The sequence below is a fragment of the Chrysemys picta genome, chromosome 6 (assembly GCF_011386835.1).
Source record: "Chrysemys picta bellii isolate R12L10 chromosome 6, ASM1138683v2, whole genome shotgun sequence".
In the NCBI taxonomy this organism is placed as follows: domain Eukaryota; kingdom Metazoa; phylum Chordata; order Testudines; family Emydidae; genus Chrysemys; species Chrysemys picta.
Window position 1 is genome coordinate 15356113 of NC_088796.1, and position 26600 is coordinate 15382712.

Sequence of the window (26600 nt, forward strand, 5' to 3'; positions counted from 1 at the left end):
GACTCTATGAAAGCTGTGTCCCTTTTATTAGAACACAAGCTGACATTAACTGACTTGTTACAAGACAGGCTAGTGAACTTGATCATTCAAAAAGGCACAAAAGTAAGTAAACTGCAAAAAGTGCACAACACCCCATCACAAAGGAATGGCTATGTTTTGTCTACATTAAAAATAAAGGCAGAAATATACTAAGTTGAAAGTCCAGTTAGCAATGTTCTGGAGAACTATCACACATTGCATTTTTGTCATAACAGAACAAGTGACTGAAAAATATTCCAGTTTAAAAGCAATTGCTATGGCTGCTCTATGGAGAACAGAAAAATATCGAAAGTTTCTTTGATAAAGATTCATAATATTTGTCACTAACTCAAAACGTAACTCAGACTTCATGAAAGGAAATAAGATTTATCTGGTATAATTTAATTCCAATTTCACTTATATCTATTCAGTCATAGAAAAGTCAAGTCCCTTTCCCTCTGAATTTAGCTGGAAGACCAGTTTAAATATTTTTAAAAGGCTTATATTTACCTGATGATTCTCTGAGCAGCATACTGATGAAGTGAGCGGAACTGTGCTGACATATTTGCTAAGGCTGCCAGACAATTTGTATGAAGGTATTTGTCCTGTTGGAAAAGAGGGGGGAAAAACACATCAAACTGTCCTTTTCATATACACTGAGACCTGTCATAAGAAACCACTCCAAGGACTTACAAACATCCGTTGCTTAACAGAGGTGGTCTTCTAATGAAGGTGGAGCAGAAATGCACTTTGTATATTTAGAGATGCTTTAATAATGGTCTCTTTAGACATGAATTTGCCTAATAAGGGTGGTCTCTTGTACAGATTTCACTGTACATATATATTTTAAAATCGAAGTTGATATACAATGGGATCATGAATATAACTGATAAATGGTAGAGAAAATAGTCTCTTCTGCTTTTTAATTCTCTCTCCTTTCCTTTGCCCCAATTATCTCCAACCTTACCCAATCCTTTTTGCCCTATATTCTTTGACCTCCATATTAATTATTTCAAAACAACTTCTCCACAACTACCGCTAATACGGTACTTCATAAGTTCTGCTCCTCTATAGTTGGAGTTTCTGAAGCCCATTTTAACTACCATCTTTCCAGATAAATGTTTAAACACTGGCTCAGTCAGAGAACTGCATAGCACAGATAAAACGATGGAATCCACAATCCTATGGCTTATGCAATATTTATTGATCCTGCTCACAGGGGAGAGGCAAGTAAACATGGATTGTGCTATTCTTCAAGGGAAGAGAATAAATCTTAAGAAGCATATTGGAGGGATTAATTTACTGTAATAGATATTAAAAGTGGTAGGGGTTGCTCATTGTATCCTCACCTTTTGCAGAAAATTAGATTCTCCACTCCCAGGCTTTATCTTTAGTCATATGTTTGACCAACACCTCTACAACATGGAGCAATGTTTAATGATTTCCTTCATTAAGAGTCCCACTTCCCTACTTAGGACTAAAATGTGCATTTATTCTCCCTAAGAGTAACACAGACCCCCAATGCCACATATAAATTCCAAGTATCTTCCTGTCTAACTGATGTAAACATGAAGTGGCCTCTGGCTCCTTCTACTACTTATTCTGCCAGTGCCCGGCAATCAATACAGTAGGCTGAAATCAGATATAGAGTCAAAATTCCATTTCCTATGTCACCTGCACTTGCCTTGCCTTGAACAAGGCTAGATTGAACATGGGAGCACAGGAATTCTAAGTATAAAGCTCTTCTTGTGACCAAGAAGATTCATTCAGCATTGTTGGCTAGAACTTAGCCATGACTCAAAAAAAAAAAGGGGGGGGGAGGGAGAGGAGGGGAAAGAACGGGGGGAGTTTCTGGTTCCAAATGAATATTCTGTAAAGCCTCTAACTTAAACCAGAGGTAAATCTGATAAATATTTGGAATTTAATACCAAAATGCAGCCTATTTACAAGAAACCATTTACTGGTTAAATGGCTCGCAAACTCTTATTCCTGTTTATAAAATCTTACTTGACAAAGTATTGCTTACATTTAATCCAATATAAACTCTGCAACCAGTATCAGCTTCCTTTCCTTCCATCTCATTGTGTCTGTTATCTCATGAAATAGAAATTTCAGCCAATTACCGTCTGTTTTAAGTTGTTAATGGAGGTGGCGTTAGTATTATTACCATATAATTATCTCATCTATTTGTTTGGTGTGACCATATATATGGTGATTTTAGTTTTAAATTCTTTGATCTAGTACAAATAACACCATGCTTTAGTTAATTTTATTGCAAAAACTTCTCAACATTTTCAGCAATGAAAGAAACGTACAGAAGTCTTTAATGTAGTTTACATGTCTGCTACACACATTAGAGAGATACAGCTGAAGTGCCCCTAATTCGAAGATCCACGAAATATAACCTAATGGATTTTAGGGAAGTCAGAAGTGAAATTATGCATGATGGGGAACGTATTTGAAAGAACCATGCTTTTCCACAGATCTCTCAAATTATACTCATTATACTTTTCAGAAGAAAAGTAGAAGTAATTTTCTTCCACCCCAATTTCCATATCTGTTTATAAAACTATATTATCAAATAACAAGGAACCCAAATCCGTACTTCTGGATAATTTAACATAGGTGAAAAATCCCACACGTAATTTAATCATATGGTATGCTGGTATTTTTTTCTCTGATCAGAAATCTATTACGTTTTTCAGTAACTATGCAACTACTACTATGACTGGACTTTGTGTGTTAGTAATCAAAGCAGCTGAACTGAATGATATCACAGAAATTGCTTTACACATTCAGAAGCACTTCATACTGTACCTGAGTGCTGACTTTTTTTCTGCCTCCCCCACTGTGTTTAGGTGCTCATTTGCTGCAAAAAGGTTCACTTTTGTTTTTTACCACTGTTTGGAACTGAACTCCAGCTGATGGAAGACCACAGATATACCCGACATATGTAAGTTCTAAATATAACCCTTACCCTTGTCCTTGTCATGTTGTACTGAATGGTTCTTATCACCACCAGTATCAGGAGACTCCCCAGTGAAATCTCGGTTAGAACACGCTCTGAGTACCAAGTGATATTTTTCAATATCTGCAATGAGGGGAAAAAAAATAGCTTTCAACACCACATTTCAATTGTGAATGAGATGACATAAAATCATGCAGTTCTCTGGGCTCTTGCTTCCCTCGAGACAAATAAATTACCCTCCAAGTTCAATACATTAAAATTTATCATGTTCTAGAGTTTCAAAGGATACTGCAGTAGTATCCAACTTGCAGATCTTATTAACTTTGTTCTGCAGCTCATGTGGAGAGGGCACGAAGATGAGATACGTGAATAAAAAATTACTGGTGTGCTGAACTAACTTTAATTGAGCAGTATGAGTGTACGTACACACACACACACACACACACGCATATGTGTGGAAAAAGTAAATAAGGAAGTGTTGTTTACTCCTCATAACACAAGAACAAGGGGTCACCAAATGAAATTAATAGGCAGCAGATTTAAAACAAATAAAAGGAAGTATTTCTTCACACAACATCCAGTCAACCTGTGGAACTCTTTGCCAGAGGATGTTGTGAATGCCAAGACTATAACAGGGTTCAAAAAAGAACTAGATAAGTTCATGGAGGATAGGTGCATCAATGGCTATTAGTCAGGATGGGCAGGATGGTGTCCCTAGCCTGTTTCCCAGAAGCTGGGAATGAGCGACAGGGAATGGATCACTTGATGATTACCTGTTATGTTCATTCCCTCTGGTGCACCTGGCATTGGCCACTGTCGGAAGACTGGGCTAGATGGACCTTTGGTCTGACCCAGTATGGCCATTTAAGACTATTTAAGAGACCAGCAAAGATCGGATGCTTACCATGACTAGAGCTCCTAGGTTCTATGGGCAATACAAATAAATTTATAATAGAGGTAGCTCACTAAAGGTGGAGAAGAACTGTACTCAGTGCATTTGAGGATACTCTGGGAAGACTAGTGAAACAGGAAACTGTCTAATAAGGGTGGTTTCGTATAGAGATTTAACTCCACGTAAATGAAAGATATTAGTATGAGTTAAGTTTCAATGCAATATATGAGATTTACAAAAAAGTATAATACCATGAAAATGCATATACAACAAAACTTATGCAATAGTTTAACAATTTATTAGCAAACCTCCTGTCTTGAGACCATTCAAAAATACCCTCAAACTGTACTGTTCTGCTCCACTTTTATTAAACAGCCACCCTGTTAAGGGACAGATTTGTCAGCCCTCCGAATGGTCATTTGTTGCAGGTTTAAATCAATATTAGTAATAAAATGAGGCAAGGAACTGCCTCTTGTTAACAAAGCCAGCACAAAACTCCAAACATCCGCTTAGCATGGATGGAATTTCAAAAGCTCATGACGCATTTACCCCTCACTGAGCCCCTCCACACTTGAATCCTGCCTGGTTAAGCCTATCTGCCCCACACCTGGTATACCTGGGCAGAGCCCCAGGGTGTTTCTGGGGCAGGCCTAGGCCTTGTGCTGTGTCGGAGTGGGGTGCAGCCTCATCGCTGAGTCCATGTCTTGGGGATTGGGGGGCTGTGGGGTGATCTTCCACCTTCATGCAGCCAGTCGCCTGTGCTCCCCACTGCCATGTTGGAGCCTCTGCATTTATTTATTGACCAATAAAACTTGCAGAATTTTGCAGAATTTTTAAATATTGTGCACAGAATTTTTTGGCGCAGATTTTTTAATTTTTTGCACAGAATGCCCTCAGGAGTAAGTAAATCCTCATAGCAGATGATATTTTCAAGTCAGTCGGTCTCAGATTCACTGAGTTTTTTGCATCATTTTATCTCCTCAGAAAGGGAATTCAGTCTGTGCATCTTGACAGAGTACAATTTACAAGTTAGGAGATAACAGTACATAGAGAGGTCTATGCCAGAGGAACAGCAGAGACTATGGCTATCTTTTGCTTCTCCAGTTGGAGTTTAAAGAAACTGTTATGATTCATTTTGTTAGCTAGGTTTCCCTTCCGCATTTCTGGAACCAGACCCTCTTTTATCAAGTGTTGAATAGAAAGCTTTCAGACTCAAACACCCCCTTTAAAAATAACATTTTGTGCATCTGTACCGCACCCCATGCACAAGTATTCACTTCCTTCCTATAATTAAACTTCTAGCTTAAGAGTCAAATTAAAAGCAGCCCTTGGAAGAGCTCAAATTGGACTGGTACGGACCAGTACATCAGGACTAGAACATTTTGCCAACATACCAGCACATCAGTGACTCCTGAGTCTTCAGCTATTCTTCTGGGAACCCAGGCTGTATCCAAATTCCATACCCTACTTCAAAGTGAGGGATACTACTACTGGTCGACTTCCCTAAAGCCAATCCCACCTAATAACTACTTTCACTCTACTGGGTGGAGCCCAACCCCAGCATAAGGAATAGGAGGGTGGGAAGGTGGGAGAACATGCAGAGGCAACATTCCCACTTGTCTTCCAGGGTGATTGTGTTCATCTTCTCATCTCTTCTTTGGAGGGCACCAAGAAAGACCAATACTCTCTCTTTTCCAGGTAAAGGATCTTCAGATGGCAAACAGCTTTACCCATTCCAAAGAAGCAGCTTGAAAAACTGTCCTCTGGTCTGCTGACTTTTACAGCCTCTAGGGTAACAGACTTAGAGGAAAATATTTCCTCCAGAAGAGAGAAGGATGGGGAGGTGGCAGCCACTATCCTCAAAAAGAAATAGAGACCCGAAGGGGGTGGTCACTACCATACACAGACAAAGGGAGGAGGTGACACTTGGTACTACTTCAGGTTCTGGCATCTTTACACTCACTTCCTCTCTGGGATTAATGGGGTGGATCAAGGATCTGCATATACACTCCTCCCCCTTTCAAACAGGAGTCATAAGAGGTACCTAAAGCAAAAGACAGAGTCATATGGGAAAGGCTTTAAAATGTTCTATAAAGGAAGTGTCCAGGCTTCACAAAATAAAATGCAGTTGGTGAAACTCCAGAATGTTTTAAAAAAAGTTACAAGATGTCTTGTGAACCAAAAGTCCTAACATATACAATTACCAGAAAAAGAGTGCAGCCTGTGTTCTGAAGTCTACAGGGGATTCTGGAGGAATGCAGCACTAAGATTGTTAACTCAGCAAAAAATCTGCCACATTTGGAACCAAAGCAAAAAAGTATATGAGGTCGTTACTAAAAAGTACACTATGGGTGTCATACCATTACACTTAACATTATAATATAAGGGCAATTTGATATACCAGAAATCATGGCTCTGTAATTCCACACTATTACAGGGCAAATGGATTTGAAAATAAATCCATTGGCCGTGCCTCAACAGATAGAGCCCATTATTCTTTGGTGATATTGTAATCCTGGGATATACGTTAATCTGCAAGAATGTACCTCTCTAAATGTGGATGTCAGAGTTCGGGGCAAATGCACTGGTATTTCCACTCAAGGGTTCAGCAAGAGTACCCAACTCTCAGGCTTTCAGCTCCCCAGCTGTTGCCTCTCTTGAGTGGAGATGCACCTCTCTCCTCCTTCTGACCAGCTACTCCCAGACTGCCCTATTCCCTTGCCTCTGCTGTATAATTCCCAGCACAGACAGGTTCCCTAGGCCACCTGCTTGCTTTCTCTTCAGAGACAGAGAACAGATATAATTTACCACACTGTTCTTTCTAAGCAAGCCTACTCTATTCTTAAGGTACAAAGCATTACAGAAAAAATATTAAAAACAATAGAAGAACCTACATATATGTTAATAAACTTATCAGAGTTCATACCAACTCTCACAGGGGCTCTGACAACTGCAGTCTTTTAATAACCCATCGTAAGAGCATCCTTGTGGTAACAAGTTCATCAAAGCTTCAGCTCAGTCTTATGAAGCCTCAGTAGGCCAAGTTCTTCCTATCCTCCCTTAAGGATTGGGGGCTTCTGTGGATCAGGGGTCCTGTCCATTTGCTGGATCAGGAAGAAGGCCCCAAGTCAGCTGAAAATGAAGGTTTTTACCCAAAAGTCTGTTCTTTGTCTGTTGGTCTCTGGAGAATCCAGGTTGAATTAGTATATGCATCTCTCTCCAGGGAAACTTCAAAGGAACTTCTAATAATGGAGGAAGTTCATTAGCATCCCCCCTCCCTACTAGAGAAGGTACATATAATGTCACAGCAACACATACACAACTGTATTTTTAATACAATTCACCTCAAAAGATGTTAATCCGAACTCAGCAAGGTGTAATTTAACTCAATAAAGCTTATCTTAATTCCATAAGATTATTCATAATTCCAAGATATTGTCAGTCTATCACAATGGATATTTAAATAATAAATGTATGGCTTAATTTTTAGATGCATGTAGCACTCATATTTCTCACTGATGATAGTGGAAGAAGCTGTGGGTAGCATCTCTGATAGTCACACCATTTCTTTCTTTCACAGAGTTACTGGCCAACTGGATAGGTATAAGCAGATAACATGACTTATCTTGACATTTTGATAATCCCACATGACATTCTCATAAGAAAATTAGGAAAACATGGTGTAGATGAAATTACTATGAAGTATGTGCACAATTGGTTGAAAAACCATATTCAAAGAGCAGTTATCAATGATTCACTGTCATACTGGGAGGACGTATCTAGTGGAGTCCTGCAGGACTCCTAGCTCCTGAACTATTCAACCATTAATGGAATGGAAAAGACAGTTACATTTTTGTAACTGGTGTTCTTTGAGACGTGTTGCTCATGCCCTCTAGAATGGTGCCTGTATGCCGTGGTATAAGGGGCGCTGCTGGTTCCCCCCACCTCAGTTCCTTCTTGCTGGAAACTCTGACAGTGGGGAAGGAGGAAGGAGAGTGGTCATGGCAGGTTTACCACTGGAACGGGGCATTGCTGTAGCCAGCGTGGGAGGCACCGGTAGGACTAGGATGTCCTGAGTAGCCTGCAGGGCCTAAGGCTTCGACGGCAGGTCCAGGTGCTGAGCGCCCATGCCTCTATCTGGGGTGGCAGGCATGTCTCTGGGTAGGCTAACCCACTCCACCTGAGCTGGGGCCCGACTCCCACTCGGAAGTGAGGACCTGCCCCTATTGGGTCTTTGCTCCCCTCTGGCCCGGTCTTCCCCTTTATGGGATGTAGGTGATTGTCCACTCCAGGTCTTTCTTTGCTTTCTTGCCAGTGCTGGGGAGGGTGTCAGTCCAAAGATGGTGCTGGGAGCGAAGTCTGATCTGGATGGTTCCAGTGCCGGTGCCAGCGCAGACTCCTTACGGAGTGCCCAGAGACGTATGCCCCTCTACCTTTTTGTCCGAGGTTTGAAGCCTTTACAGATGCGACACTTGTCGCTGATGTGGGTTTCGCACAGGCACAGCTACAGTGAGGATCACTGATGGACATCAGCTTTTTACACCGGTCACAGGGTTTGAAGCCTGGGGATCGGGCCATGAGTACCGAGGCTGAGTCCCATCCCAGACTAACTGACTAAGGGAAACTACTAACAATTTTCAACTATTTACAGGAGAAAAGTTCGTAACAACGGTTTGAGAAAGAGAAGGGTTGCCAAAGCAAGACGACGTTCCGGCACCTTCATTGGTGGTAAGAAGGAGGGTGGGGGAACTGGTGGTGCCCCTTATATCGCGGCATACAGGTGCCACTCCCCCCACTGTAGGGTGACCAGATGTCCCGATTTTACAGGGACAGTCCCAATTTTTGGGTCTTTTTCTTATATAGGCTCCTATTACCCCTCATCCTCTCTCCCAATTTTTCACATTTGCTGACTGGTCACCCTACCCCACTGCCATATGCTGCTCCTGCCCTCTGCCTCGGAGCTGCTCCTGGGAGCCTCCCGCTTGCTGTGCAGGGGATGGGGGGGAAGAGGGGTGTTCCCCTTCCCCTGCTCCTGTATCCCATCTCCACAGAGCAGGGGGAGACACGACAGGGCTCAGGATGGAGGGAGCTTGCTGGCAGCAGCTGCTGTCGCAACTTGCTGATCTACTTAAAAAGGCAGTGTACTTAGAGTGGGTTCAGCGTAATTAAAGGGGCAATGCGCGTCTCTCTCTCTCTCTCACACACACACACACACACACACACACACACACACACACACAGTGTGTCTCTGTCTCTCTCTGCCATGCTGTGTCTCCTCCCTCCATTTGTGCTGCCTTGTAGAGTGTGAGGCTACATTAACAACCATGTGGGTTGTTGAGGGCTCAGCCAATTGCTAATTCATCATTTAGCAGCAAGGCATTACCTGGGAAATATCCCACCCTCTAACTTCACCACCTCTTATGGGGAAATTGGATTCGCTTAACATTGTTTCGCTTAAAGTAGCATTTTTCAGGAACATAACTATAATGTTAAGCAAGGAGTTACTGTAGTACACTGGAAGCCAGTGTTTCAACTTCTATCCAGTTTGTTTCATAACTTTAGTAGGGAAATTATGAATCACAGAATTGTATTAGGGATGGAAAGAAACATATTGCCCATTCTACTGCCAATACAGGATTATTCCCATACAGTACATTCTCAAATGCTTTGTCCAGTCCAGTTTTCAGTGACTAAAACAATTAAACTTCCCATCAATTCCCTTGGAAGATTATTCTACAGCCTAAAAGATCTCAATGCTAGGAAATTTTTCTTAATTTTCAGCCTACTTCTTCCTCTTTACCCAATCTCATCCCAATTCTAATTAGTTATACTCCACTGGACTATCATGGATATTTCCTTTCCCTCAGCATTTATGCTCTCCAAATCAATCATATATTTCTCCCGTCCCGCCTCCCCGAGTTATTTTAGTCTTCACCTGGCCACACTTTACATTTTTTGTTCTTGTAATTTTTCATACTTCCAATTTAAAGACTTAAGTACCAAAGTGCACAGAAACTTATGGTATATTTTAGGTGCAGTCTCAACAGTGACTTCTTATAAATTTCCTGGTCCATAACACAATGTCTTTGCAGGCTGATCAAAATGGAATCAACTTCCCCACCTTTCAAAAAAAAAAAAAAATCACCACATAGGAGGTTCATATTTAATTTGCTGCTGATTATCACCCAAGGTCTTTCTTATTATTGTTGCTCTGCAACTATCTCCCCCACTCCTGTTAAGCAAAACTCTTTAAGTACAATTGTTTGATTAATGTACTATTTTACTCATTCTTCCAGATGCCAAACCAAGGCACCTCCTGGATACCTCGCCCCCTTTATTTTGTACTTGCACTAGCACCAAAACTCAGAGTTGCCAATAGTCCTGATTTAGCTAGGATAAGCCCTAAGACAAAACCTTCTTCATATTTTCCATCCAATAAAGCTAGACTTAACAAGCCACATCTTTTCGAAAAACAAATGACTAATTTACCCAGTAGTCAAAATATTTTGCTCATAAATATATTGCTGCATCACAGATTTACAGATTCCAAGGCCAGAAGGCACCATTCCGATCATCTAGTCTGACCTTCAGTTCATAGAACTTCCCCAAAATAATTCCTAGAATAGATTTTTTAAAAAACATTCAATCTTGATTTAAAAATCCTCAATAATGGCAGAATCCACCACAATCCTAGTTAAGTTGCTCCAACGACTGGTTACTGTCACTGTTAAAAATTTACGCCTTATTTCCAATCTGATTTTGTCTAGCTTCAACTTCCAAACATCTGATTGTGTTATATTTTTCTCTGCTAGATTGGCGAGCCCATTATTAAATATTTGTTCCCCATGTAGATACTTACAGAGTGCAATCAAGTTATCCCTTAACTTTCATTGTGTTAAATAAAATAGACTAAAAGAGCTCAATCTATCACGATGAGGCATGTTTTTCTAATCTTTTAATCATTCTCATGGCTCTTCTTTGAACCCTCTCCAATTTATCAACATCCTTCTTGAACTGTGGATACAAAACTGGACACAGTATTCCAGCAGCGACAGCAGTGCCAAATGCAGAGGTAAAATAACCTCTCTACTCCTACTCAAGATTCCCTAGTCAGGGGGAGAGAAACACGAGTCACTGCCAAAGAGAGGTGACGGCTGAGGAGCCAGGAGTCTAGACTGGGTGCTTTGTTGAACCTGGAGAAGGAATACAGGTGCAGTTACCCCGAACAGTAACAAATCTCATCTCACAGAACTTGCACCCTTAAGCCTCAAACTGTAAGTACAAGTCAGGCCAGCATCCCTTATCAATGGGGTTTAGACCTGTTAGCTAGGCATGGTTCCCGCTTCCTCTTTGAATATTCACCAAATGCCAGCGCCTAAGCCATTAAAAATATTCTTGCCAATTCCAAACCACAAGGGAAAGTAAGAGTTACCCTATGAAAGCCAAATATAAAACAGCATCCCTAAAGATGTATGACATAATCACTCTAAAAGTCAACATACGACCTCCTAAGGCAAACTCCTTAAACATTTAGGAAATGTGGGGTGAGTGAGATAGCTATAATTCTGTTGCTGTGAAGGTAAGCAATTTTCTCTCTCTCTTTAATTAAAAAAAAAAAAAAAAAGAGTAACATACCATCTCCTCCATAAACTTATTAAGCTCAGTCTTGAAGCCAGTTAGTTTTTCTGCCCCCACGGCTCCCCATGGAAGGCTGTTCTGCACCCAAATTCATGTTCTCTTTCATGCAATCCAATACGCCTGAAATAGCACTCTAATTTCGCTCTCTTCAGACCTCTTTCAAAAATTTCATAAAGATCCATCTCTTTCATAATGTAGTCCCACTACAAAGACTATGCACTTCCTTAGATGGAACATTTGTTCTTTACATTTGTACTATTCTGCATTGTACCATCTAATGCCTTTTAGACTAACCTCTAGGAGGCAAACATTCTTGTCTGTTTAGTACATTTACACTTTGTAGACCACCATATAGAGCAATTCAACAACAGCCATGCCACAAATACCATCACAGACTAGATACGTTTAGAAAAGGTCTGGCCAGGGAAGGAAAACTTAGTGCTACTAATATAATAGTGGTGTTTTAATACCTAAACTGCAGCCCTGGATACAGGAGATTCCTTTCATATATGGAGACAAAATAAGTGATTGATCATTAAAACAGGGACACATTTTCAATAACTATGTGTTGCAAAAGTCATAATGGAAATGTTAAAGAATGTTATCTGGCTAACAAATGGTGAATCTTATTGTACAGGTAAGTCATAAAAGACGCGGCTCTCTATCACTGATAGAAATTCAAGGCAAGCATAATCAATAATGAGAATAAGCTGCTCAAAGAATGAAGCAAGGAAATTACAACATGGTTAGACTAAGCAAGAAATGGTCATCATCGGACTAATAGTAGTTCAGAACATGGAAGAGACATAGAGGAGATAGGTATCCAAGGATAAGTGAGGAGGAAGAAAAGGGGTAGACTGTAGTTTGTGAAATAGAAGTAAAGATAATGCATCTCCTAAAAAGGAAAGGATGATTTGTCACCAAGTAGGAAAATGTGAGTCAAAATATGTATTAACGCGGTTCAGAAAGATTGAGTAGAACCTGAAGAAAATCCTGAAAAATAAACCTTCATGACCAGTGCTACAGGACACAAAAACAAATAAAGAATGAAGTAGTAGTTAAGAGCAGGCCATCTTCTGTCAGCACCTTCTAATTTCCCACATTGGAGGAAAGGGAAGGCAACAATTGCAATCTACATTGGCGAAAAGCCACATGCCCTCATGTTATGTTACACAGTTGTGTAGTGCTGGACAAAGTGATGGTGGTGCTACGGATGCGATTAAGTGTGAACATTTCTGGTAGGCATTTTATGCTGAAGGGGGTCAGAAACTCTAAAGGAGAGAGACTAAAGGGAAATTAATATTTATTGGAAGCATAAAGAAGGCTGAGGATCCCAACAGGAAGCATGAAAGTACCATAAAAAGTTTTTCAGATGCAGTGTATATGAATGGATGAGGGAAAGGTATAATGTAAGGCTTTATGCGGCCATTTCCACTAGTTTGAGATTAAATTGACAGGGGTATACAATTAAAGCAAGGCATGCATGAAGTTTTGGAAAATGAGAACTACACATAGAAAATGAAGGCCATGGTATCTGTAGGGAGGACTAATAATGAGAGATTGAAAAAAGACACTATGATAAATTGCATAAAATAGGCCTATTCAGGGCCAACCCTAGACCGAATCGCTCCCCAGGCGAGGAATATCTTCTGCACCCCACCTCCCCATTTGTTAAACTTTTGAGTACCTTATTTATTTATTTTTTGCATTTGTAGCTCATTTCATGACTTTGATGCATGATTTGCATGCATGATTTACCCCCGTCATACAAGACAATAAATTTGCATGCTAGGATCTGTAAATATTTACTCATAAAAATTATTTCCTCTAAGCTTATAGAAACTTCTTATTTTAAGAATAACTGAAACGTACTAACGTCAAGAAATTGAACTGTGCACCAACACTGGGTGGATCAGTATTAAATAGTATTACAGTAGGTGACAGCCTTAGAAAGTTAACCCTAGTCCTTTAGTTCTAAAGATCGCTTTTCTTGCCTTTGCCCTCGCGAATTGAAGCACAGCATCACAGAGATCCAAAGACTGGCCAATGGTATTTTCAAGCGATAAAATAGCAAGCGATGTCAGTCTCTTGTCAGCTATCATCGATCGAAGATACGTTTTAACGAGCCTGAGCTTCGAAAAGCTGCGCTCACCACTCATGACTGTGACTGGCAGCAGGAACAGAATCCTCAAAGCTATCCACACATTAGGAAAAGTGTCCTTGAGCTCTGCATCGTGAATGAATTGGAGAATTTGAAGTGGAGAATCCTTCCCAATGCGGTGTTACAAAATGTGACGGATGTTATCCAATTCAACACAGGCATCTTTATCACTGATGTCTGAACATTCCCCATGCGTCAGCGTCTGGTGAAGGCCCATACAATTATTCAAGAGTGTTTTCCTGTGCGCCAGCAGCTTACTAAGGTCATACAAAACCACCCAAGGTCTTTTCGTGGTGCTTCATTTGTCCAAACCCTTCTTTGATGGGCTTGCAAAAAAAACCAAACAAACAAAAAACCAAACAAAACAATGAGCGTGCAAAAAAAAAAAAAAAAATCCCTCTTGAATTTTTCTTCCGAGCTTCCTATCGTCTCATCTCTGCCCTCACAGTCAAACTGTCTATTCTTCCAATGAATACAGGCTCAACTCCTAAGTTTTTCACCATTTCTTTGGCAGCAGTGATGGCATCTTCAAATCCATTGTTTCTGTAGGCCACAATGAAATCAAGGCAGTTTCTCATTAAAGTAGTAGTGGTCGCGATGTCCACTGACTGAGTTTATAATGCCTAGCTTACAACGTTTGCTTGGAACAGGATATATGTCAAACCACAATTGAAACCAGAAATTTGAAGGGAGGTGATCTGGTTTGCCAGGCTTTGTGCATCAGTTTGGATTCTGACCTCGGCTTTACTCGACTACGCCAGTTCCATCAGGGTGTCGTAAGCCTCAGTCACTTGGTACCTCACTGGCTTTACGCGGTCAATGAGGCTCTTCCAGCAGGTATCACTTAGCAGCTTTACAGTCAGATTTGTAACATTATCCATGAGGAACTTCCACCTGATAGCTGATGCTGAAAACACGACGTATACACTTTGCAGTACTCCCGAAGAGAGATATTGAATCTAAAGATGATGATGCTGCATGTGACACAACCAGGTTGAGGGAATGGCAGCCACAAGGCATGGAGAAAGCTCTTGGATTCAGCGTAAGGATTCTTGCCTTGACGCCACTGTTTCTTCCCTTCATATTCACACTGTTGTTGTGCCCTTGGCCGTGGCAGTCCTGAAGCTTTATTTTATTCTCATTCAAAATGTTCATAAATAGTTTTATTAGGCCTTTTCCAGTAGAGTCATCCGGAAACAGATAAAGTGTTCCTTTACTTGGATACAACCACTCTCGTCGTCAACAAATCTTACTGTAAAAGACATTGTTTCACTGTGACTAATGTTGGGAGTGCAGTCCATTATTACAGCATAGTATTTTGCTTTGCTGAGTCACATCAGCATGTTATCAAGCAGCTCCCTTGCCATAAAGTCAATCAATTCGTTTTGAATTGTTTTGCTGCAGTAATGGTCCATAGTTTCATTACAAACTACTTGATGTAGGTATTCACCCATGACATTGCTTTATTTCACAAGGAGCTCTATCAAACTGAGGAAATTACCATTATGTTTAGAGAACAACTTATCTGACTAGCCCTGGAAAGCCAAATTATTCTTTGCAAAGAAGAGGGTAATTGAGATCCGCGCTCCAGCACATTCCTCCAATGCTGGGTTTCTACATTAATAATGCACTGGTTTTCTGTGTCTATGCATTTATTCAGCTGGAGCATGGACTCTACCTCCATCCACTTCGAGTAGGCCATAAAATGTCTGGGTAACTTTTAATGTTGCTTCAGAGCATCAGCAAAGTTATGCGAGTAATTGTACCAGGAAAGCTCAATTAACGATTTGGCATTCTTGTCAAATATTTTGAAACAAAAACAACACTTTGTCACTTGATTTTAAGTAAACTAGCCAACGCCAATTGAGTTTTTCACAATTCTCAAGCACTCTTTCACGGTGTGACTTTGAGAAGTGTCATTTCTTCTCATTTACAGAAATGTCATATCCTTGATTTTGCCCAGTGCGTTCAAAAATTGTACTATCAATAACAACAGAGTTTAGGATCACGGGCCAGAAACCAGGATCTGATGTATCAATTTGTGGTGTGCAATTTTCCTTACTGCTGTTTCTGTCATCATGCGAGGCTGATTCTTCTTTATCATTTCTCTCATTTTCATGTAAACCAGATTTTTCTTTGTCATTACTCTCCTTTTCATGCGAGACACATTCTTCACCATCATCACTCTCTTTTACCGCTGCAGGAAAAACAACGATTCTCCATCACTTTCTTCACATTTCCATTCCTTATCTTCAGGTAAATCTGCTAATTCTTTAGTAATAGGACTTCCATCATTTATGCTTTGCTCCTCAATTTCTTCTGTACTGAGACAACCACTATTGCCTAAAGCCAGGTCTATGTTGTTCTATTTCAGATATTTTCCCATCAAATTTGCCTTTTGCTGAAAACTAGATTGCAGCTGAGCTTTTCGTTTCCTATACTGAGCTCCTTAAGGCTTCTTTGGGGGCATTTTTTATTTTCTACGGGTGAAAACAGCCAGTATTAGGCAAAGCAAAAGACTATATTCTGCAATATTATAAAGTCATCAAACATTACATGTTAAGCATGGGGAAGAAATAACAGTATTTCTTTTATATTGTCGCATAGATAAGGGTTTGATAGATATCTCTGGCATCTCATTAAATATGTCCTTTATTAGTCGCTGCTTACACTTTTCAACTCTTAAAACACAAGTACACTTTCTCAATTACACAATAAAATAAGGTTCATAATATCGCAGCTGGGCTCTCACTTCACTTCAGTTCGTTTTTATACCTCACTGACTGATTGGCGACGTCCCACCCCTTATATACCCGTGGAGGCATGGCTGACAACATTCTAGGAGGTTCAAGGAAAATGTAGTTCTCAGAAAGACTGGAAGGTTCCACGAGATACTACAAAGGTCCAGAATATTCTAGGAGGTTAGTGAAAAATGAATCCACATATGGAATATCCGAAATATTTTACTTCAAACATTCTATTTCCCCGTTTGTCGCTAACAACAAAAACAGCACCCCGAACCTGGCACCCCCAGGCGGTTGCCTGCCCCTAAATCTGGCCCTGGATCTACTGGTCCATGACACACCCTATGAATAAAGAGGCTTATCTTAAATATTAATGGCAGTCTACACAACAGTATTTAATAATTATTTATAGGACAGCTCCTGCCCTAATTTGAGAGAGACACAGTGAAGTGGAATGACGCTGGTCATGAAGTTGGTGTTATGCCAGAGCCATCCAAGTGGCACAAAACAAGAAGGTGCGGGGGAGGCTAGAAGCATGTGATGTGCACATTGAAGACTGTCGTCTTCTAATGCTATCCTAACTGCTATGTACGGATATTGCTCTGATGCATATATGGAAGAGACAGGGAGTAGAGGCACCCACATGCTCTTCTCCCCACAACAGCAGAGAGTAGAATTTATTCTTAGATATCTAATGATATACAACACAGCTCCTGCCTGGGTATTTTAAATTAGCCATTGCTGAGAATTTGGCTAGGCTGCTGAATGTGATTACTCAGTTGTTACATACTATTAGTTACAAATAGTAGTTTAACATGCAGAATGTTAGCTTGACTTAGTCTGTGCAACCTTAATTCAACCCCCTTGTTCATATGCATTATAATGCAGTCTAATCACATGATTGCATGATATTTTTCGACAGGGCCACTGCCTCATTCTGTGCACAGGATGAACCTGCTCTGGGAGGAATCAGCATTGTCTGTTTTCTACAGGATGCCTGTCTCACTTGTTGCAGAAGTTGGAAGATATGTAGTGAATGAGATACAGGTCTCAGGGAAGAGAAAGGATTGCCTCATGGTTAATGCAGTTGAATGCCTTGGAGAACTGGAGAGCTTGACTTGCAACCTTAAGAATGTTCTTTTAATATAGAAATTACAAACAAAACACGTAGGTTTTTAAAAAAAAGGCAAAGTGAAAAAACAAATTCCATCATGTGACATCATATCCACGTCCACATGCTTTGTCAGCAGGGCTGGAACCTTTAGATCCACAGATCTCTACCGCTTGAGCTAATGGAAGAACTGATAGGATGACAACCTACTATTGCTACGTGGACCATCACTAGAGAGAGGTAAGACACACTTTGACAGCAGAGTAATGGTGACAGTCAGGAATCTCAGGCTCGATTTCAGGCTTTGGAGAGGAATGTGCTCTATTTGGTCAGTTCTGCATGTTCCCCCCAAGCTTGACCTCTTTTGCCCCTTCCCTATCCATCTTGTCTCTGTCCAAGTCTGCTCTCTTCCACACCCCTGGCTCTTCAAACCAGGCCCAATCTCCTGGCTCAAATTGTCCTTGTCTCCTAGTTTGCCCCTTCAGGCTTCCAGTCCATGTCCCAGGCTCCCCACAACTCTCAATCCAAGCCAGTCACCCCTGCCAGCTCCTCACCAGATCTTCCTCCTCTCTGCCTGCCACTCCCATTTCTCCACTACGCAATAGCTTCCAGTACCAGTCTTCCCCGAGAGCGCCAGTGCTAATCTCTGTCTCCCCGCTCCCAGGCTCCTTGTCCCAATTTCCCCCTACACTGTATCTTTTTCCAGCCAGTCAAGTTCTTCCCCCACAACCTGGCTCCTTGTCAGATCTCTCTTTCCTCCTTTTCCTGCCTCCCTTTTCCCCCATCCCACTTAGTTCCCAGTATCAGTCTAAAAAATAATGGTAGCTTAGGTACAAATGATCACGAAAAAAAGTCCAGACCAATAATATAGATACTTGGTGCTTTAAAAGGGTCAATTTCACAAATCTGAAAACAACTTTCAGCCAAATCACCTGGGTGGAAGAATTTCATCAGAAAAATGTGAATGATAATTGGGAATTATTTAACAGAACTTTACTAAATGCCTGCTGGTATGGCTCTTGTCCCCTCTGTATTCAGGTCAGGCAGATTCCTCCTCAGTGCTGCTTGGGCATCAGCAGGAGTGTCACTGACCACACAGGAGAGATAGGTTCCCTGCACTCAGTTCTGGTATCCAGCCTCCCATCCCAAAGCAACTGGGGCAGCAATTACAAGGGAAGTCCAGCTTTGTCCCTGTAGCACTGGTCTGGTGCATGCTCAGTTGCTCTGTGGGGCTCGTGCAAGTACAGTGCAGTTAGCACTAGAAGCGGTGAGAGAATGAAGCATGCTCAGTCACTCTGTGGGGATGGCGCATGTGCAGTCTGGTTAATACTAGGAGCCGGAGCATGCCCAGTGAGCATGGAATGTTTTGGACTGTTAAATTCTAAGATCTTGGAAGTCTCTACTGAGCGTGTGCAAATGGAGATTTTTCAAAGGTTTATACCTTAGCCAAATTCAGGCAGATTTTCACAGGATCAGAGTGATGGCATGTCTATCCTACATTAGCACAAAAAAGGTTATCAGGAGCTAAAGAGCTCAATTAAGGTACTGGCCACACCTGGAGGATGTGCCAGCCCCAGTTACTGATGAATCCCATCTGGGGAAGGAGCTGGGGGCTAGTGTAAAGAGAGGAAGTTTGCAGTAAAAGGGTCTGCAGGAGAGAGAGGGAAGCAACTCTGCAGTCACCTTCTGGGATCAGAGCGTGGAAAGAGCCCAGAGAGCCAGTTGAGGGCCCAGGGTGTGATGAAAGATCAAGCCTGAGGATGACAGAAGGGGGTTTAAATTTATACTTTTACACTGGGGTTTATAGGAGGATTCGAGGGGAGAGCCCTGTGAGTCCTAGCCCTGCGAGTCCTAGCCCTGCAAGAAGAGTGAGCTTACAGAGGTATTAGAGAGGCCTGCTGATAGGTTCAGATAGAAGGAAGCCCAGGAAGTTAGCAGGGAGTGGGTCTAAATATAGACAGACCTCGCTTGCTAACTATAGGGTCCCTGGGCTAGAACCCAGAGGAGAGGGAGGGTCTGAGTTCCCCTACTAGCTACTGGGGAAGGTGGTGGGAAAGCTCCCCAGAGAGAACAGGATAAGGATAGTAAAACTCTGAGAGAAGGGTGTGGACAATGGAGCCCAGAGTCAGAGACAGAAAGTCGGACATAAGGACATTCTGCTAAACTGGAACAGATGGATTTAAACGCAATGGGGCTGGAAGGCTGAGTTGCAAGAGTAGCAGCAACTCAGGTCTGGTCTACACTACAGACCTATATTGCTATAATTACATCACTCAAGGATGTGAAAAATCCACCCCCCTGAACGACGCAGTTATGCTGACCTAACCCTCTGTGAAGACAGTACTATGTTGGCGGGAGAGCGTCTCCCGCTCACATAATTAATCCATCTCCCCGAGGGGTGGTAGCTATGCCAACAGGAGAGCTCTCTCCTGTCAGCATAGAGTGCCTTCATTAAAGCACTGCAGCAACGCCAATGCCGCGTTTTAAGTGTAGACTTGCCCTCAGTCTTCTCTAGTGTCCTTTGTCAACTTTTGCTCCAGTCCTTTGGTGGTCTATCGTGCCCGTCCCGGAGGAGGGGCTCTTGTGATGAGTCCACTCTTCCATGAACAGCAAAAGACACATCTTTGACACAAAGGCCACCCCATGGTTCAAAATATGGAGCTTCTCAAAGAAAAGGTCACCAGAATTTTTAACATGTCCTAAACAACATGCTTTCCCCTGTCCTCATTCTGGAAACTGCTGATCCATTTCAGTTAAAACTTTCCAAAATATTCAGCCTGAGGTGGACACCCAGAGAATTTCAGCCCCAATGGTTAAAGTTTGCCAAAGCAGTAAAACTGAAAATGGGGTCTTATAATGGAAGTGTTAAGCAACCTTATTAACAGGCTTACTAGCCACACCTTTAATATAATTTCCCACTCATCAGCGTTTAATAGCACTGCGTAGAGCTATGTTCAGTCCTGATCTACAAGATATTCGGCTACTCTACTTTTAAGACTCTCATAATAATTACGGTACCTAACTATATACTCAGCTGACTCTTCAGCTCTAGTCACTTAATAGAGTCAAATCAAAAGGCATACTAACAATCACACACACAAAAAACAGTAAACGATGTGGAAATCTCCTTTCTACTGACTCACAGAATATGCATTTGAAGCTCTATCACTGCTACATTAATCTTTCGGAAGGAGGAACTAGTGATATTAATTTCTCAGGTACAGTACCGGTGAAGTAAGATAATAAACCAAGTTAGTTCAGATGGCTAAGACGACTGATTATACTGTTAATGAGCCTAGAAGGGGAAAAAGTAACCTGGGTACCATTAAACCAAAACCAGCACAGTTGACTGTAAGGCTGAGTGTCACACACACACACACACACACACACACACACACACTTCACTAAAACAGAACACATCAAAATAACAGCCTGCATTCCAGAGTAGCCCCAGAACACATTAATATGATTTTATTCCTCAAGAAAAAATGTTTCTGAAATTTTGACTGATTCATGGTGGTCAAAAGAACAAACCTCTAACTCCTGTATGTCATGCCTACAGCTTTCATTTCATATTTTGTTTACACCAATTATGCCTTCAAGATACAAAAAAATCCCCAAAAAGAATGCTTCAAAGCTGGTTTCTGAAACAATAGTAGTATAAAAGTGCATTAAAAACATGTCAGCAATTAACAAAGAAGCAAAGAATTCAGCAGTGTCAAATGTTGTCTCCTGTCCTATACTTAGATTGTAAGCAAACTGGGGGCAGGGACTATCTTTTTGTTCTATGTTTGAACAGTACCTAGCACAATAGGGTCCTGGCCCATGACTAGGGCTCTGATGTGCTATGGTAGTACAAACAAATAAATAATGATAATAGTAAGTCATCATTTCATAAGGGGACTGGTATCAGGAGATCTTGGTTCCCAACTCTGCCACAGACTCATTAAGTCATTAAGTAAATAACCTCTGGCTGATTTTCAGAGGTGCTGAGCACCCACAATTCCAGCTGAAGTTAAAGGGAAATGTGAATACTCGGTTCCTCTGGAAAACACCTGACTCTCATCATCAACATTTTTTCAAACAAATGGGGAAAATGAAACTTCTGTCTTTGTAAAGTGCTTTGAAATGCTTGACAAAATGTGCTATTTTCACACACAATAAAATTTCATTACATGACTGTTCAGCTTTAAAGTAGCTTCATCAAAAAAATAATCCATAAACTCTCAGTAAAAAACAGGAACTTTAAGATTTAATTAGAGAAATTATGACATTTCTGCCTCTATATTCTCACTGAAGCTTACAAATTAATGGGTAGAAAGAGTGGTCATGACAGAAAATACATCTCTTATCAAAATGATAACGAGCTACAAAATAGAGGCAGTTACTAGCCCAACCGTGTATGTTTTCTTGCATTGTTCAACTATTCTTCAGCAAACAATCTCACAAAAAGCAACACGACTAAGTAAGCAGCATGAAATGCTCACAACAAAACCCCAAAACACATTACATTGACCAGGTTTTAAGGTTTCATAAATTCAAAATTTAGTTACGGTTTTAAGAAAGTTTTGCTAAGGTTCAAACATTTTAAAAGAGAATACGGACCCAGTTTCAAACAAATCTGGTACGATTTAGGGATTTGCACTGAAAATGAAAATAAAACCTGAAGCTTTGCACACAACACCCAGAGAAAAGTCTGCAAATTTTGACTTGAGTTTTGCTCTGAATTCTCAAAGCGAAACAAGGGCTGTAGACCCAAGAGAACAGAACTTTGAAAATGTGTTTGCATGAAACCCTGAGAACTGAAACCTCAGAATTTCCCACAGCTCTGATTATGAGGCATTTCTTCAGAATCTGAGGAAGACTGACTCAGTGTTAAAATTTTAAACTGCAACATACACAACATATTTCCTGTTATTATTATTGGATAACAGTGTCACAGCCCCCCTCAGGTTTAGCCCAGCCCCCATGGTGGGGTGCGGGGCAGGGCAGAGAAGAGAGGTGTGTCTGGGTCAAATTTGAGGCCCGGTCTACACTGGGGAGAGGGAGGAGGGAATCTATCTAAGTTATGCAACTTCAGCTACATGAATAACGTAGCTGAAGTCGACATACTTAGATCGACTTACCGTGGTGTCTTCACTGCGGTGAGTCGACTGCTGCCCGCTCCCCCGTTGACTCCGCCTGCGCCTCTCGCCAAGCTGGAGTACAGGAGTCGACAGGAGAGCGCTCGGGGGTCGATTTATCGCATCTAACTAGATGTGATAAATTGATCCCCGCTGGGTCGATCGCTGCCCGCCAGTGAAGACATACCCAGAGTGAGTGGCACTGCAAATCCCATGCACTAGAGGCCAGGTCACAATGCCCAGAGCGAGGAGCCAAGCCCAGCCAGCCTGCAGGACAGGAGCCAGCTCAATTGGGACATTCTGGCTTTCTCGTGGTTTCTTTATTTCCCCCAATGTCTCGCAACTCCTCTGAGGTCACAACCCACAGTTTGGGGAACGTTAATTTAGAGAGCTATAAGAAGGTGTTCGTTAGTATTTGTACAGTGCTATGAAGAGTTACAGAAGCATTTGCTAATGGGCAGCACAAATTCATTGAAGAGGTAATTTTAAGTGTACTGTAGCAATTTGGAAACAAAATAACATTTAAAAATAAATACAGCTGCCTGTAGGAAAAAAATATCATAAAAGTTTTGTGACACTGCATCTCATTTGAAGATCTCAGTTAAATTAGGATTTCATGTTGCTGGGGGGGTGGGGATGGGTGGGAGGGGATCAATTCACCAAAGACCCATCCCAGTTAGGGAACTCTGGATTTACCAGTTTACTCCATTGTTACTACTGAAGTAAACTGGGTTCTGTGCAAACCCCAGGGGTCTGCCTGCATGGAGTCAGTTGCAGGAACAAGATCTATGTTTTTGATCACCTCTTCCATGGAGCTAAGACCACATTTATTTTAAATAAAAACCCTTTAGCAGTTAGAAGAGTTTCTGTGGTTTCCTGGGCTCTTTACCAGTCTGTATAATCACAGAGATTTATAAAACTGTGCTTACTAAAATTAATCTTAAAAATCAATAAATAAATAAATGTGGGTGTAATACCACAAAGGAAAATATGCCCATAAATGGATCACACAGTAATGACTGTTATAAGAACATTACAGGATATGCATCAGCACAGAGAAAAACAGGTCGACTCAAAATACATTAAATTATTCTCTTATTTTTTCAGACTTCAGCCAAGTGATGGAAGAAGCTTCCTGCTGAAATTGCTAAAATGCAATAAATACTTACAGTGAATAAGAGCTTCATTCAGGTTGTGTGACTGGTGCTAGACATTCACATTTTACAGCCTGATTTAGATAGTTCCCTTCTCTCCATTGATAAGTTTTTTTCTTCCCTATGAGAGCCTCTCAGCATTTGGGGAATTGTGTGTTTGATATTTAAGACATTTAATTAAACTAATTCAGTAATTAACACTGTACAAAACTAATCTATTTGGAAACTAGTTCCACACCTTTCACACTATGAGAATACACACCTAAAAACATTGAAAAGGATGTAAACTGGTGTCAGATGCACCAATGCATTCTTACACCTGATTTCCAGAGGAAAAGAAAAAGCGTGGCTTTATCTGTCCTTTTATTTTCTTCTGGCAGCCATGCACAGGTGAGTGGATCCTCAGGAACTGGCATCAGGAAGATCCTTTCACAAACTGTCCATCAAAACAGGGTTGGGCTTAACCTGCAATATTCAGATCTGGATTTGAAATCCTCCTTTTCTTCCCCTCTTCCACAAAGTTCAGGGATGTTCAGAATTAGGAATGAAACAAGGGAATCAGAAAATGCTGCTTGCCCACGGTCCTCGGTAAAGCAAATAACTGGAGGGGAATTTTCTTGAAACACAGGAATCCTGGGGGCTCAGGGTCATAGTCCTTGACCCACTTCTAGTCAAGTATGTCATGGCTGCTAAAGCAGTATTGTAGTCTAGACAGGGACCTTGCCTGCACACCCATAGCTAAATTCTCTGGGTGAGGGCAGGAGATACCCAAACTCTCCTCTTCATTGCATCTGTCCATCTCTGTGAGGAAGTTTTGGAGTGCAAGGGAAAACAAAAGCCCTGGAGTTCAATGTAAGCAATGCTACAGGAGTAGCAAAGGTGCATTTTGTTCGACTTTAGGCCTTATGCACAGAGGGAAGGACAGACCACTCATGGGGTGTGAAAGAAGGGGTAGAAAAGAGGACTGCACAGAGGAAAGGAACAGAGGAGAGTAGAAAAGGTTGGATGACCCCCAGGTCTGCCCTCTAACTCAATGCCAATGTGTTCCTTCAGCTGTTGATAGAGCAGCATGCAACTCCTTGAAAGTCATCCATTTTTGGCCCTCTTCCCAGATTCAGTGAGAAGCTGGTCACATGAGCAGTTCACATGTACAGGACTATGGGCTCAGGCAGCGGCCCACAGGCCCAGGATTCTCTCTCCCTTCCCATAGTACTCATTTAAGGAACAAAAATATGTATGTCCTGGCTGCCAGGAGCCACCAAAGGATATCCCACCAAGCATCCTCTGCTGAAGAGGGATATAGAGGCATAAGATAAGGCAGCAAAGAAAATATTGAAAGAGAAGATATGGAAAAGAAAAGAGAACAGAGGCAGAGAAGGGCAAGCATGTGAAAACTGGCAGGAAAAAGGACGGCAAATACTTGTTTTAAATAAAGGGAGATCGTAAATATCACTCACATTATAAAGCCACCATTACACCCATGTTGGCAACCTCAGCAGTGAGGACAAGGATTAAATGGACATAGAAAGTGAATTATGCTCTCACCCCATGACTTAACCTACACTGGCCATTTTAGGAAAATCTGCCACGTTTACCTAAACAATGAGAGATCTGTTGACAGAGCATGTTTAAAGCCTTTAAAATAAATGAAGAAAGATGAGGCAAGGAAGTGATGGTGGTGGTGGGCGTACTGTATCTCAATAGTTCAATAAACTCAATTCATGAGCAAAAAATGTGAATGTTAAGGAGATACTAAATCTATAGACACTGCATCCAAATATATACACCCATGGTGTGTGGGGCGGAAGGAAAAGTCTCCAGAGAAATGTTGGCTTCAGCAGTTTGCATATTTGCCATCGGTTTTCGTCCCAAAAGTTGCTTATTAGTCCCAAGAAACTTCACATACACACAAAGTCCTCCTGTTTTCTACATACAGATCTACATAATCTCCTATGAAGCTACAGAAATTTGTGACCAAAATTCTCTCTCTCGGGTTTTTACAAGCCTTTATCACTTTGATACCCTGGGGAAAAAGTCACATTCCTGCTAAGACAGGACAAACTTACCTGTGAGAAAAATTCTGTTTAACTACCTGAACACTTGCTTTCAGCTTTTCACATCACCTTTATGAATCAATGCATCATATAATCCCAAGAGATACTTTGCATGTCCGAGCCAAAAATCAGATAAAATTAGTGTAAACTTCTTCTACATTGTGATAGTTTTACAAGCTAGGAAACTAGAACGATCATCCCAGTCACTCTCCAGCACAGTTGGTCAAGGCCAATGAAATCTAGTCAGAATTTGGACCATGTTATATAGCTAATATAAAATAGATATTAATCTGGCCGAAAGACAGACCGGAGATGCCAAGTAAGGAAGTTGCATCCAGTTTGGGAAATAAAAACTCCCAATAAAGTCCCTTCAGTTGGAATATAAGCTGCTTAAGTAAGGTTGCTGTTAAAGCATAAGACTGTTGACCTATCATTCTATTTCTTTTTCTTCCTTGGCAAACAGCATCCTTGAGGCAACCTGCTTGCCTACTTTCATGTTCAGTTGGAAAGAGGAAATACCAGAGAAGAACAAAGTTATCCTAGTGGCAGGAAAATCATTTGTACATATCACTAATCAAAGATTCTTGAAAGGAAGCTTGTAACCCTGTTTTAATTAGTCCTCTAGGAAATGAGTATATATCCTCAAATCTTGAAGAGCAAATTTAATCTGTAAACCAGTTCTGCTGAGGAGACAATTATTGTCCTAGTGGAGTAGGCAGTAAAACATGCTTATTTCT

The 26600-nt window shown here is 41.2% G+C and overlaps 1 protein-coding gene across 15 annotated transcripts in view; it reads right to left on the reverse strand.

The window, feature by feature from the left end:
* DYM (dymeclin) overlaps window positions 1-26600 on the reverse strand; it is a 358470-nt gene that overhangs the window by 166107 nt on the left and 165763 nt on the right. For 13 of the 15 annotated variants that reach the window (XM_065598719.1, XM_065598718.1, XM_065598720.1 and 10 more), the window contains 2 exons: window positions 2996-3109; window positions 529-623 (listed from right to left, as the gene is read on the reverse strand). In XM_065598719.1, the coding sequence (XP_065454791.1) occupies window positions 529-623; window positions 2996-3109 (209 nt within the window). The remainder of the gene's footprint in view (window positions 1-528; window positions 624-2995; window positions 3110-26600) is intronic. The other 2 variants (XM_065598722.1, XM_065598721.1) reach the window with 1 other exon arrangement.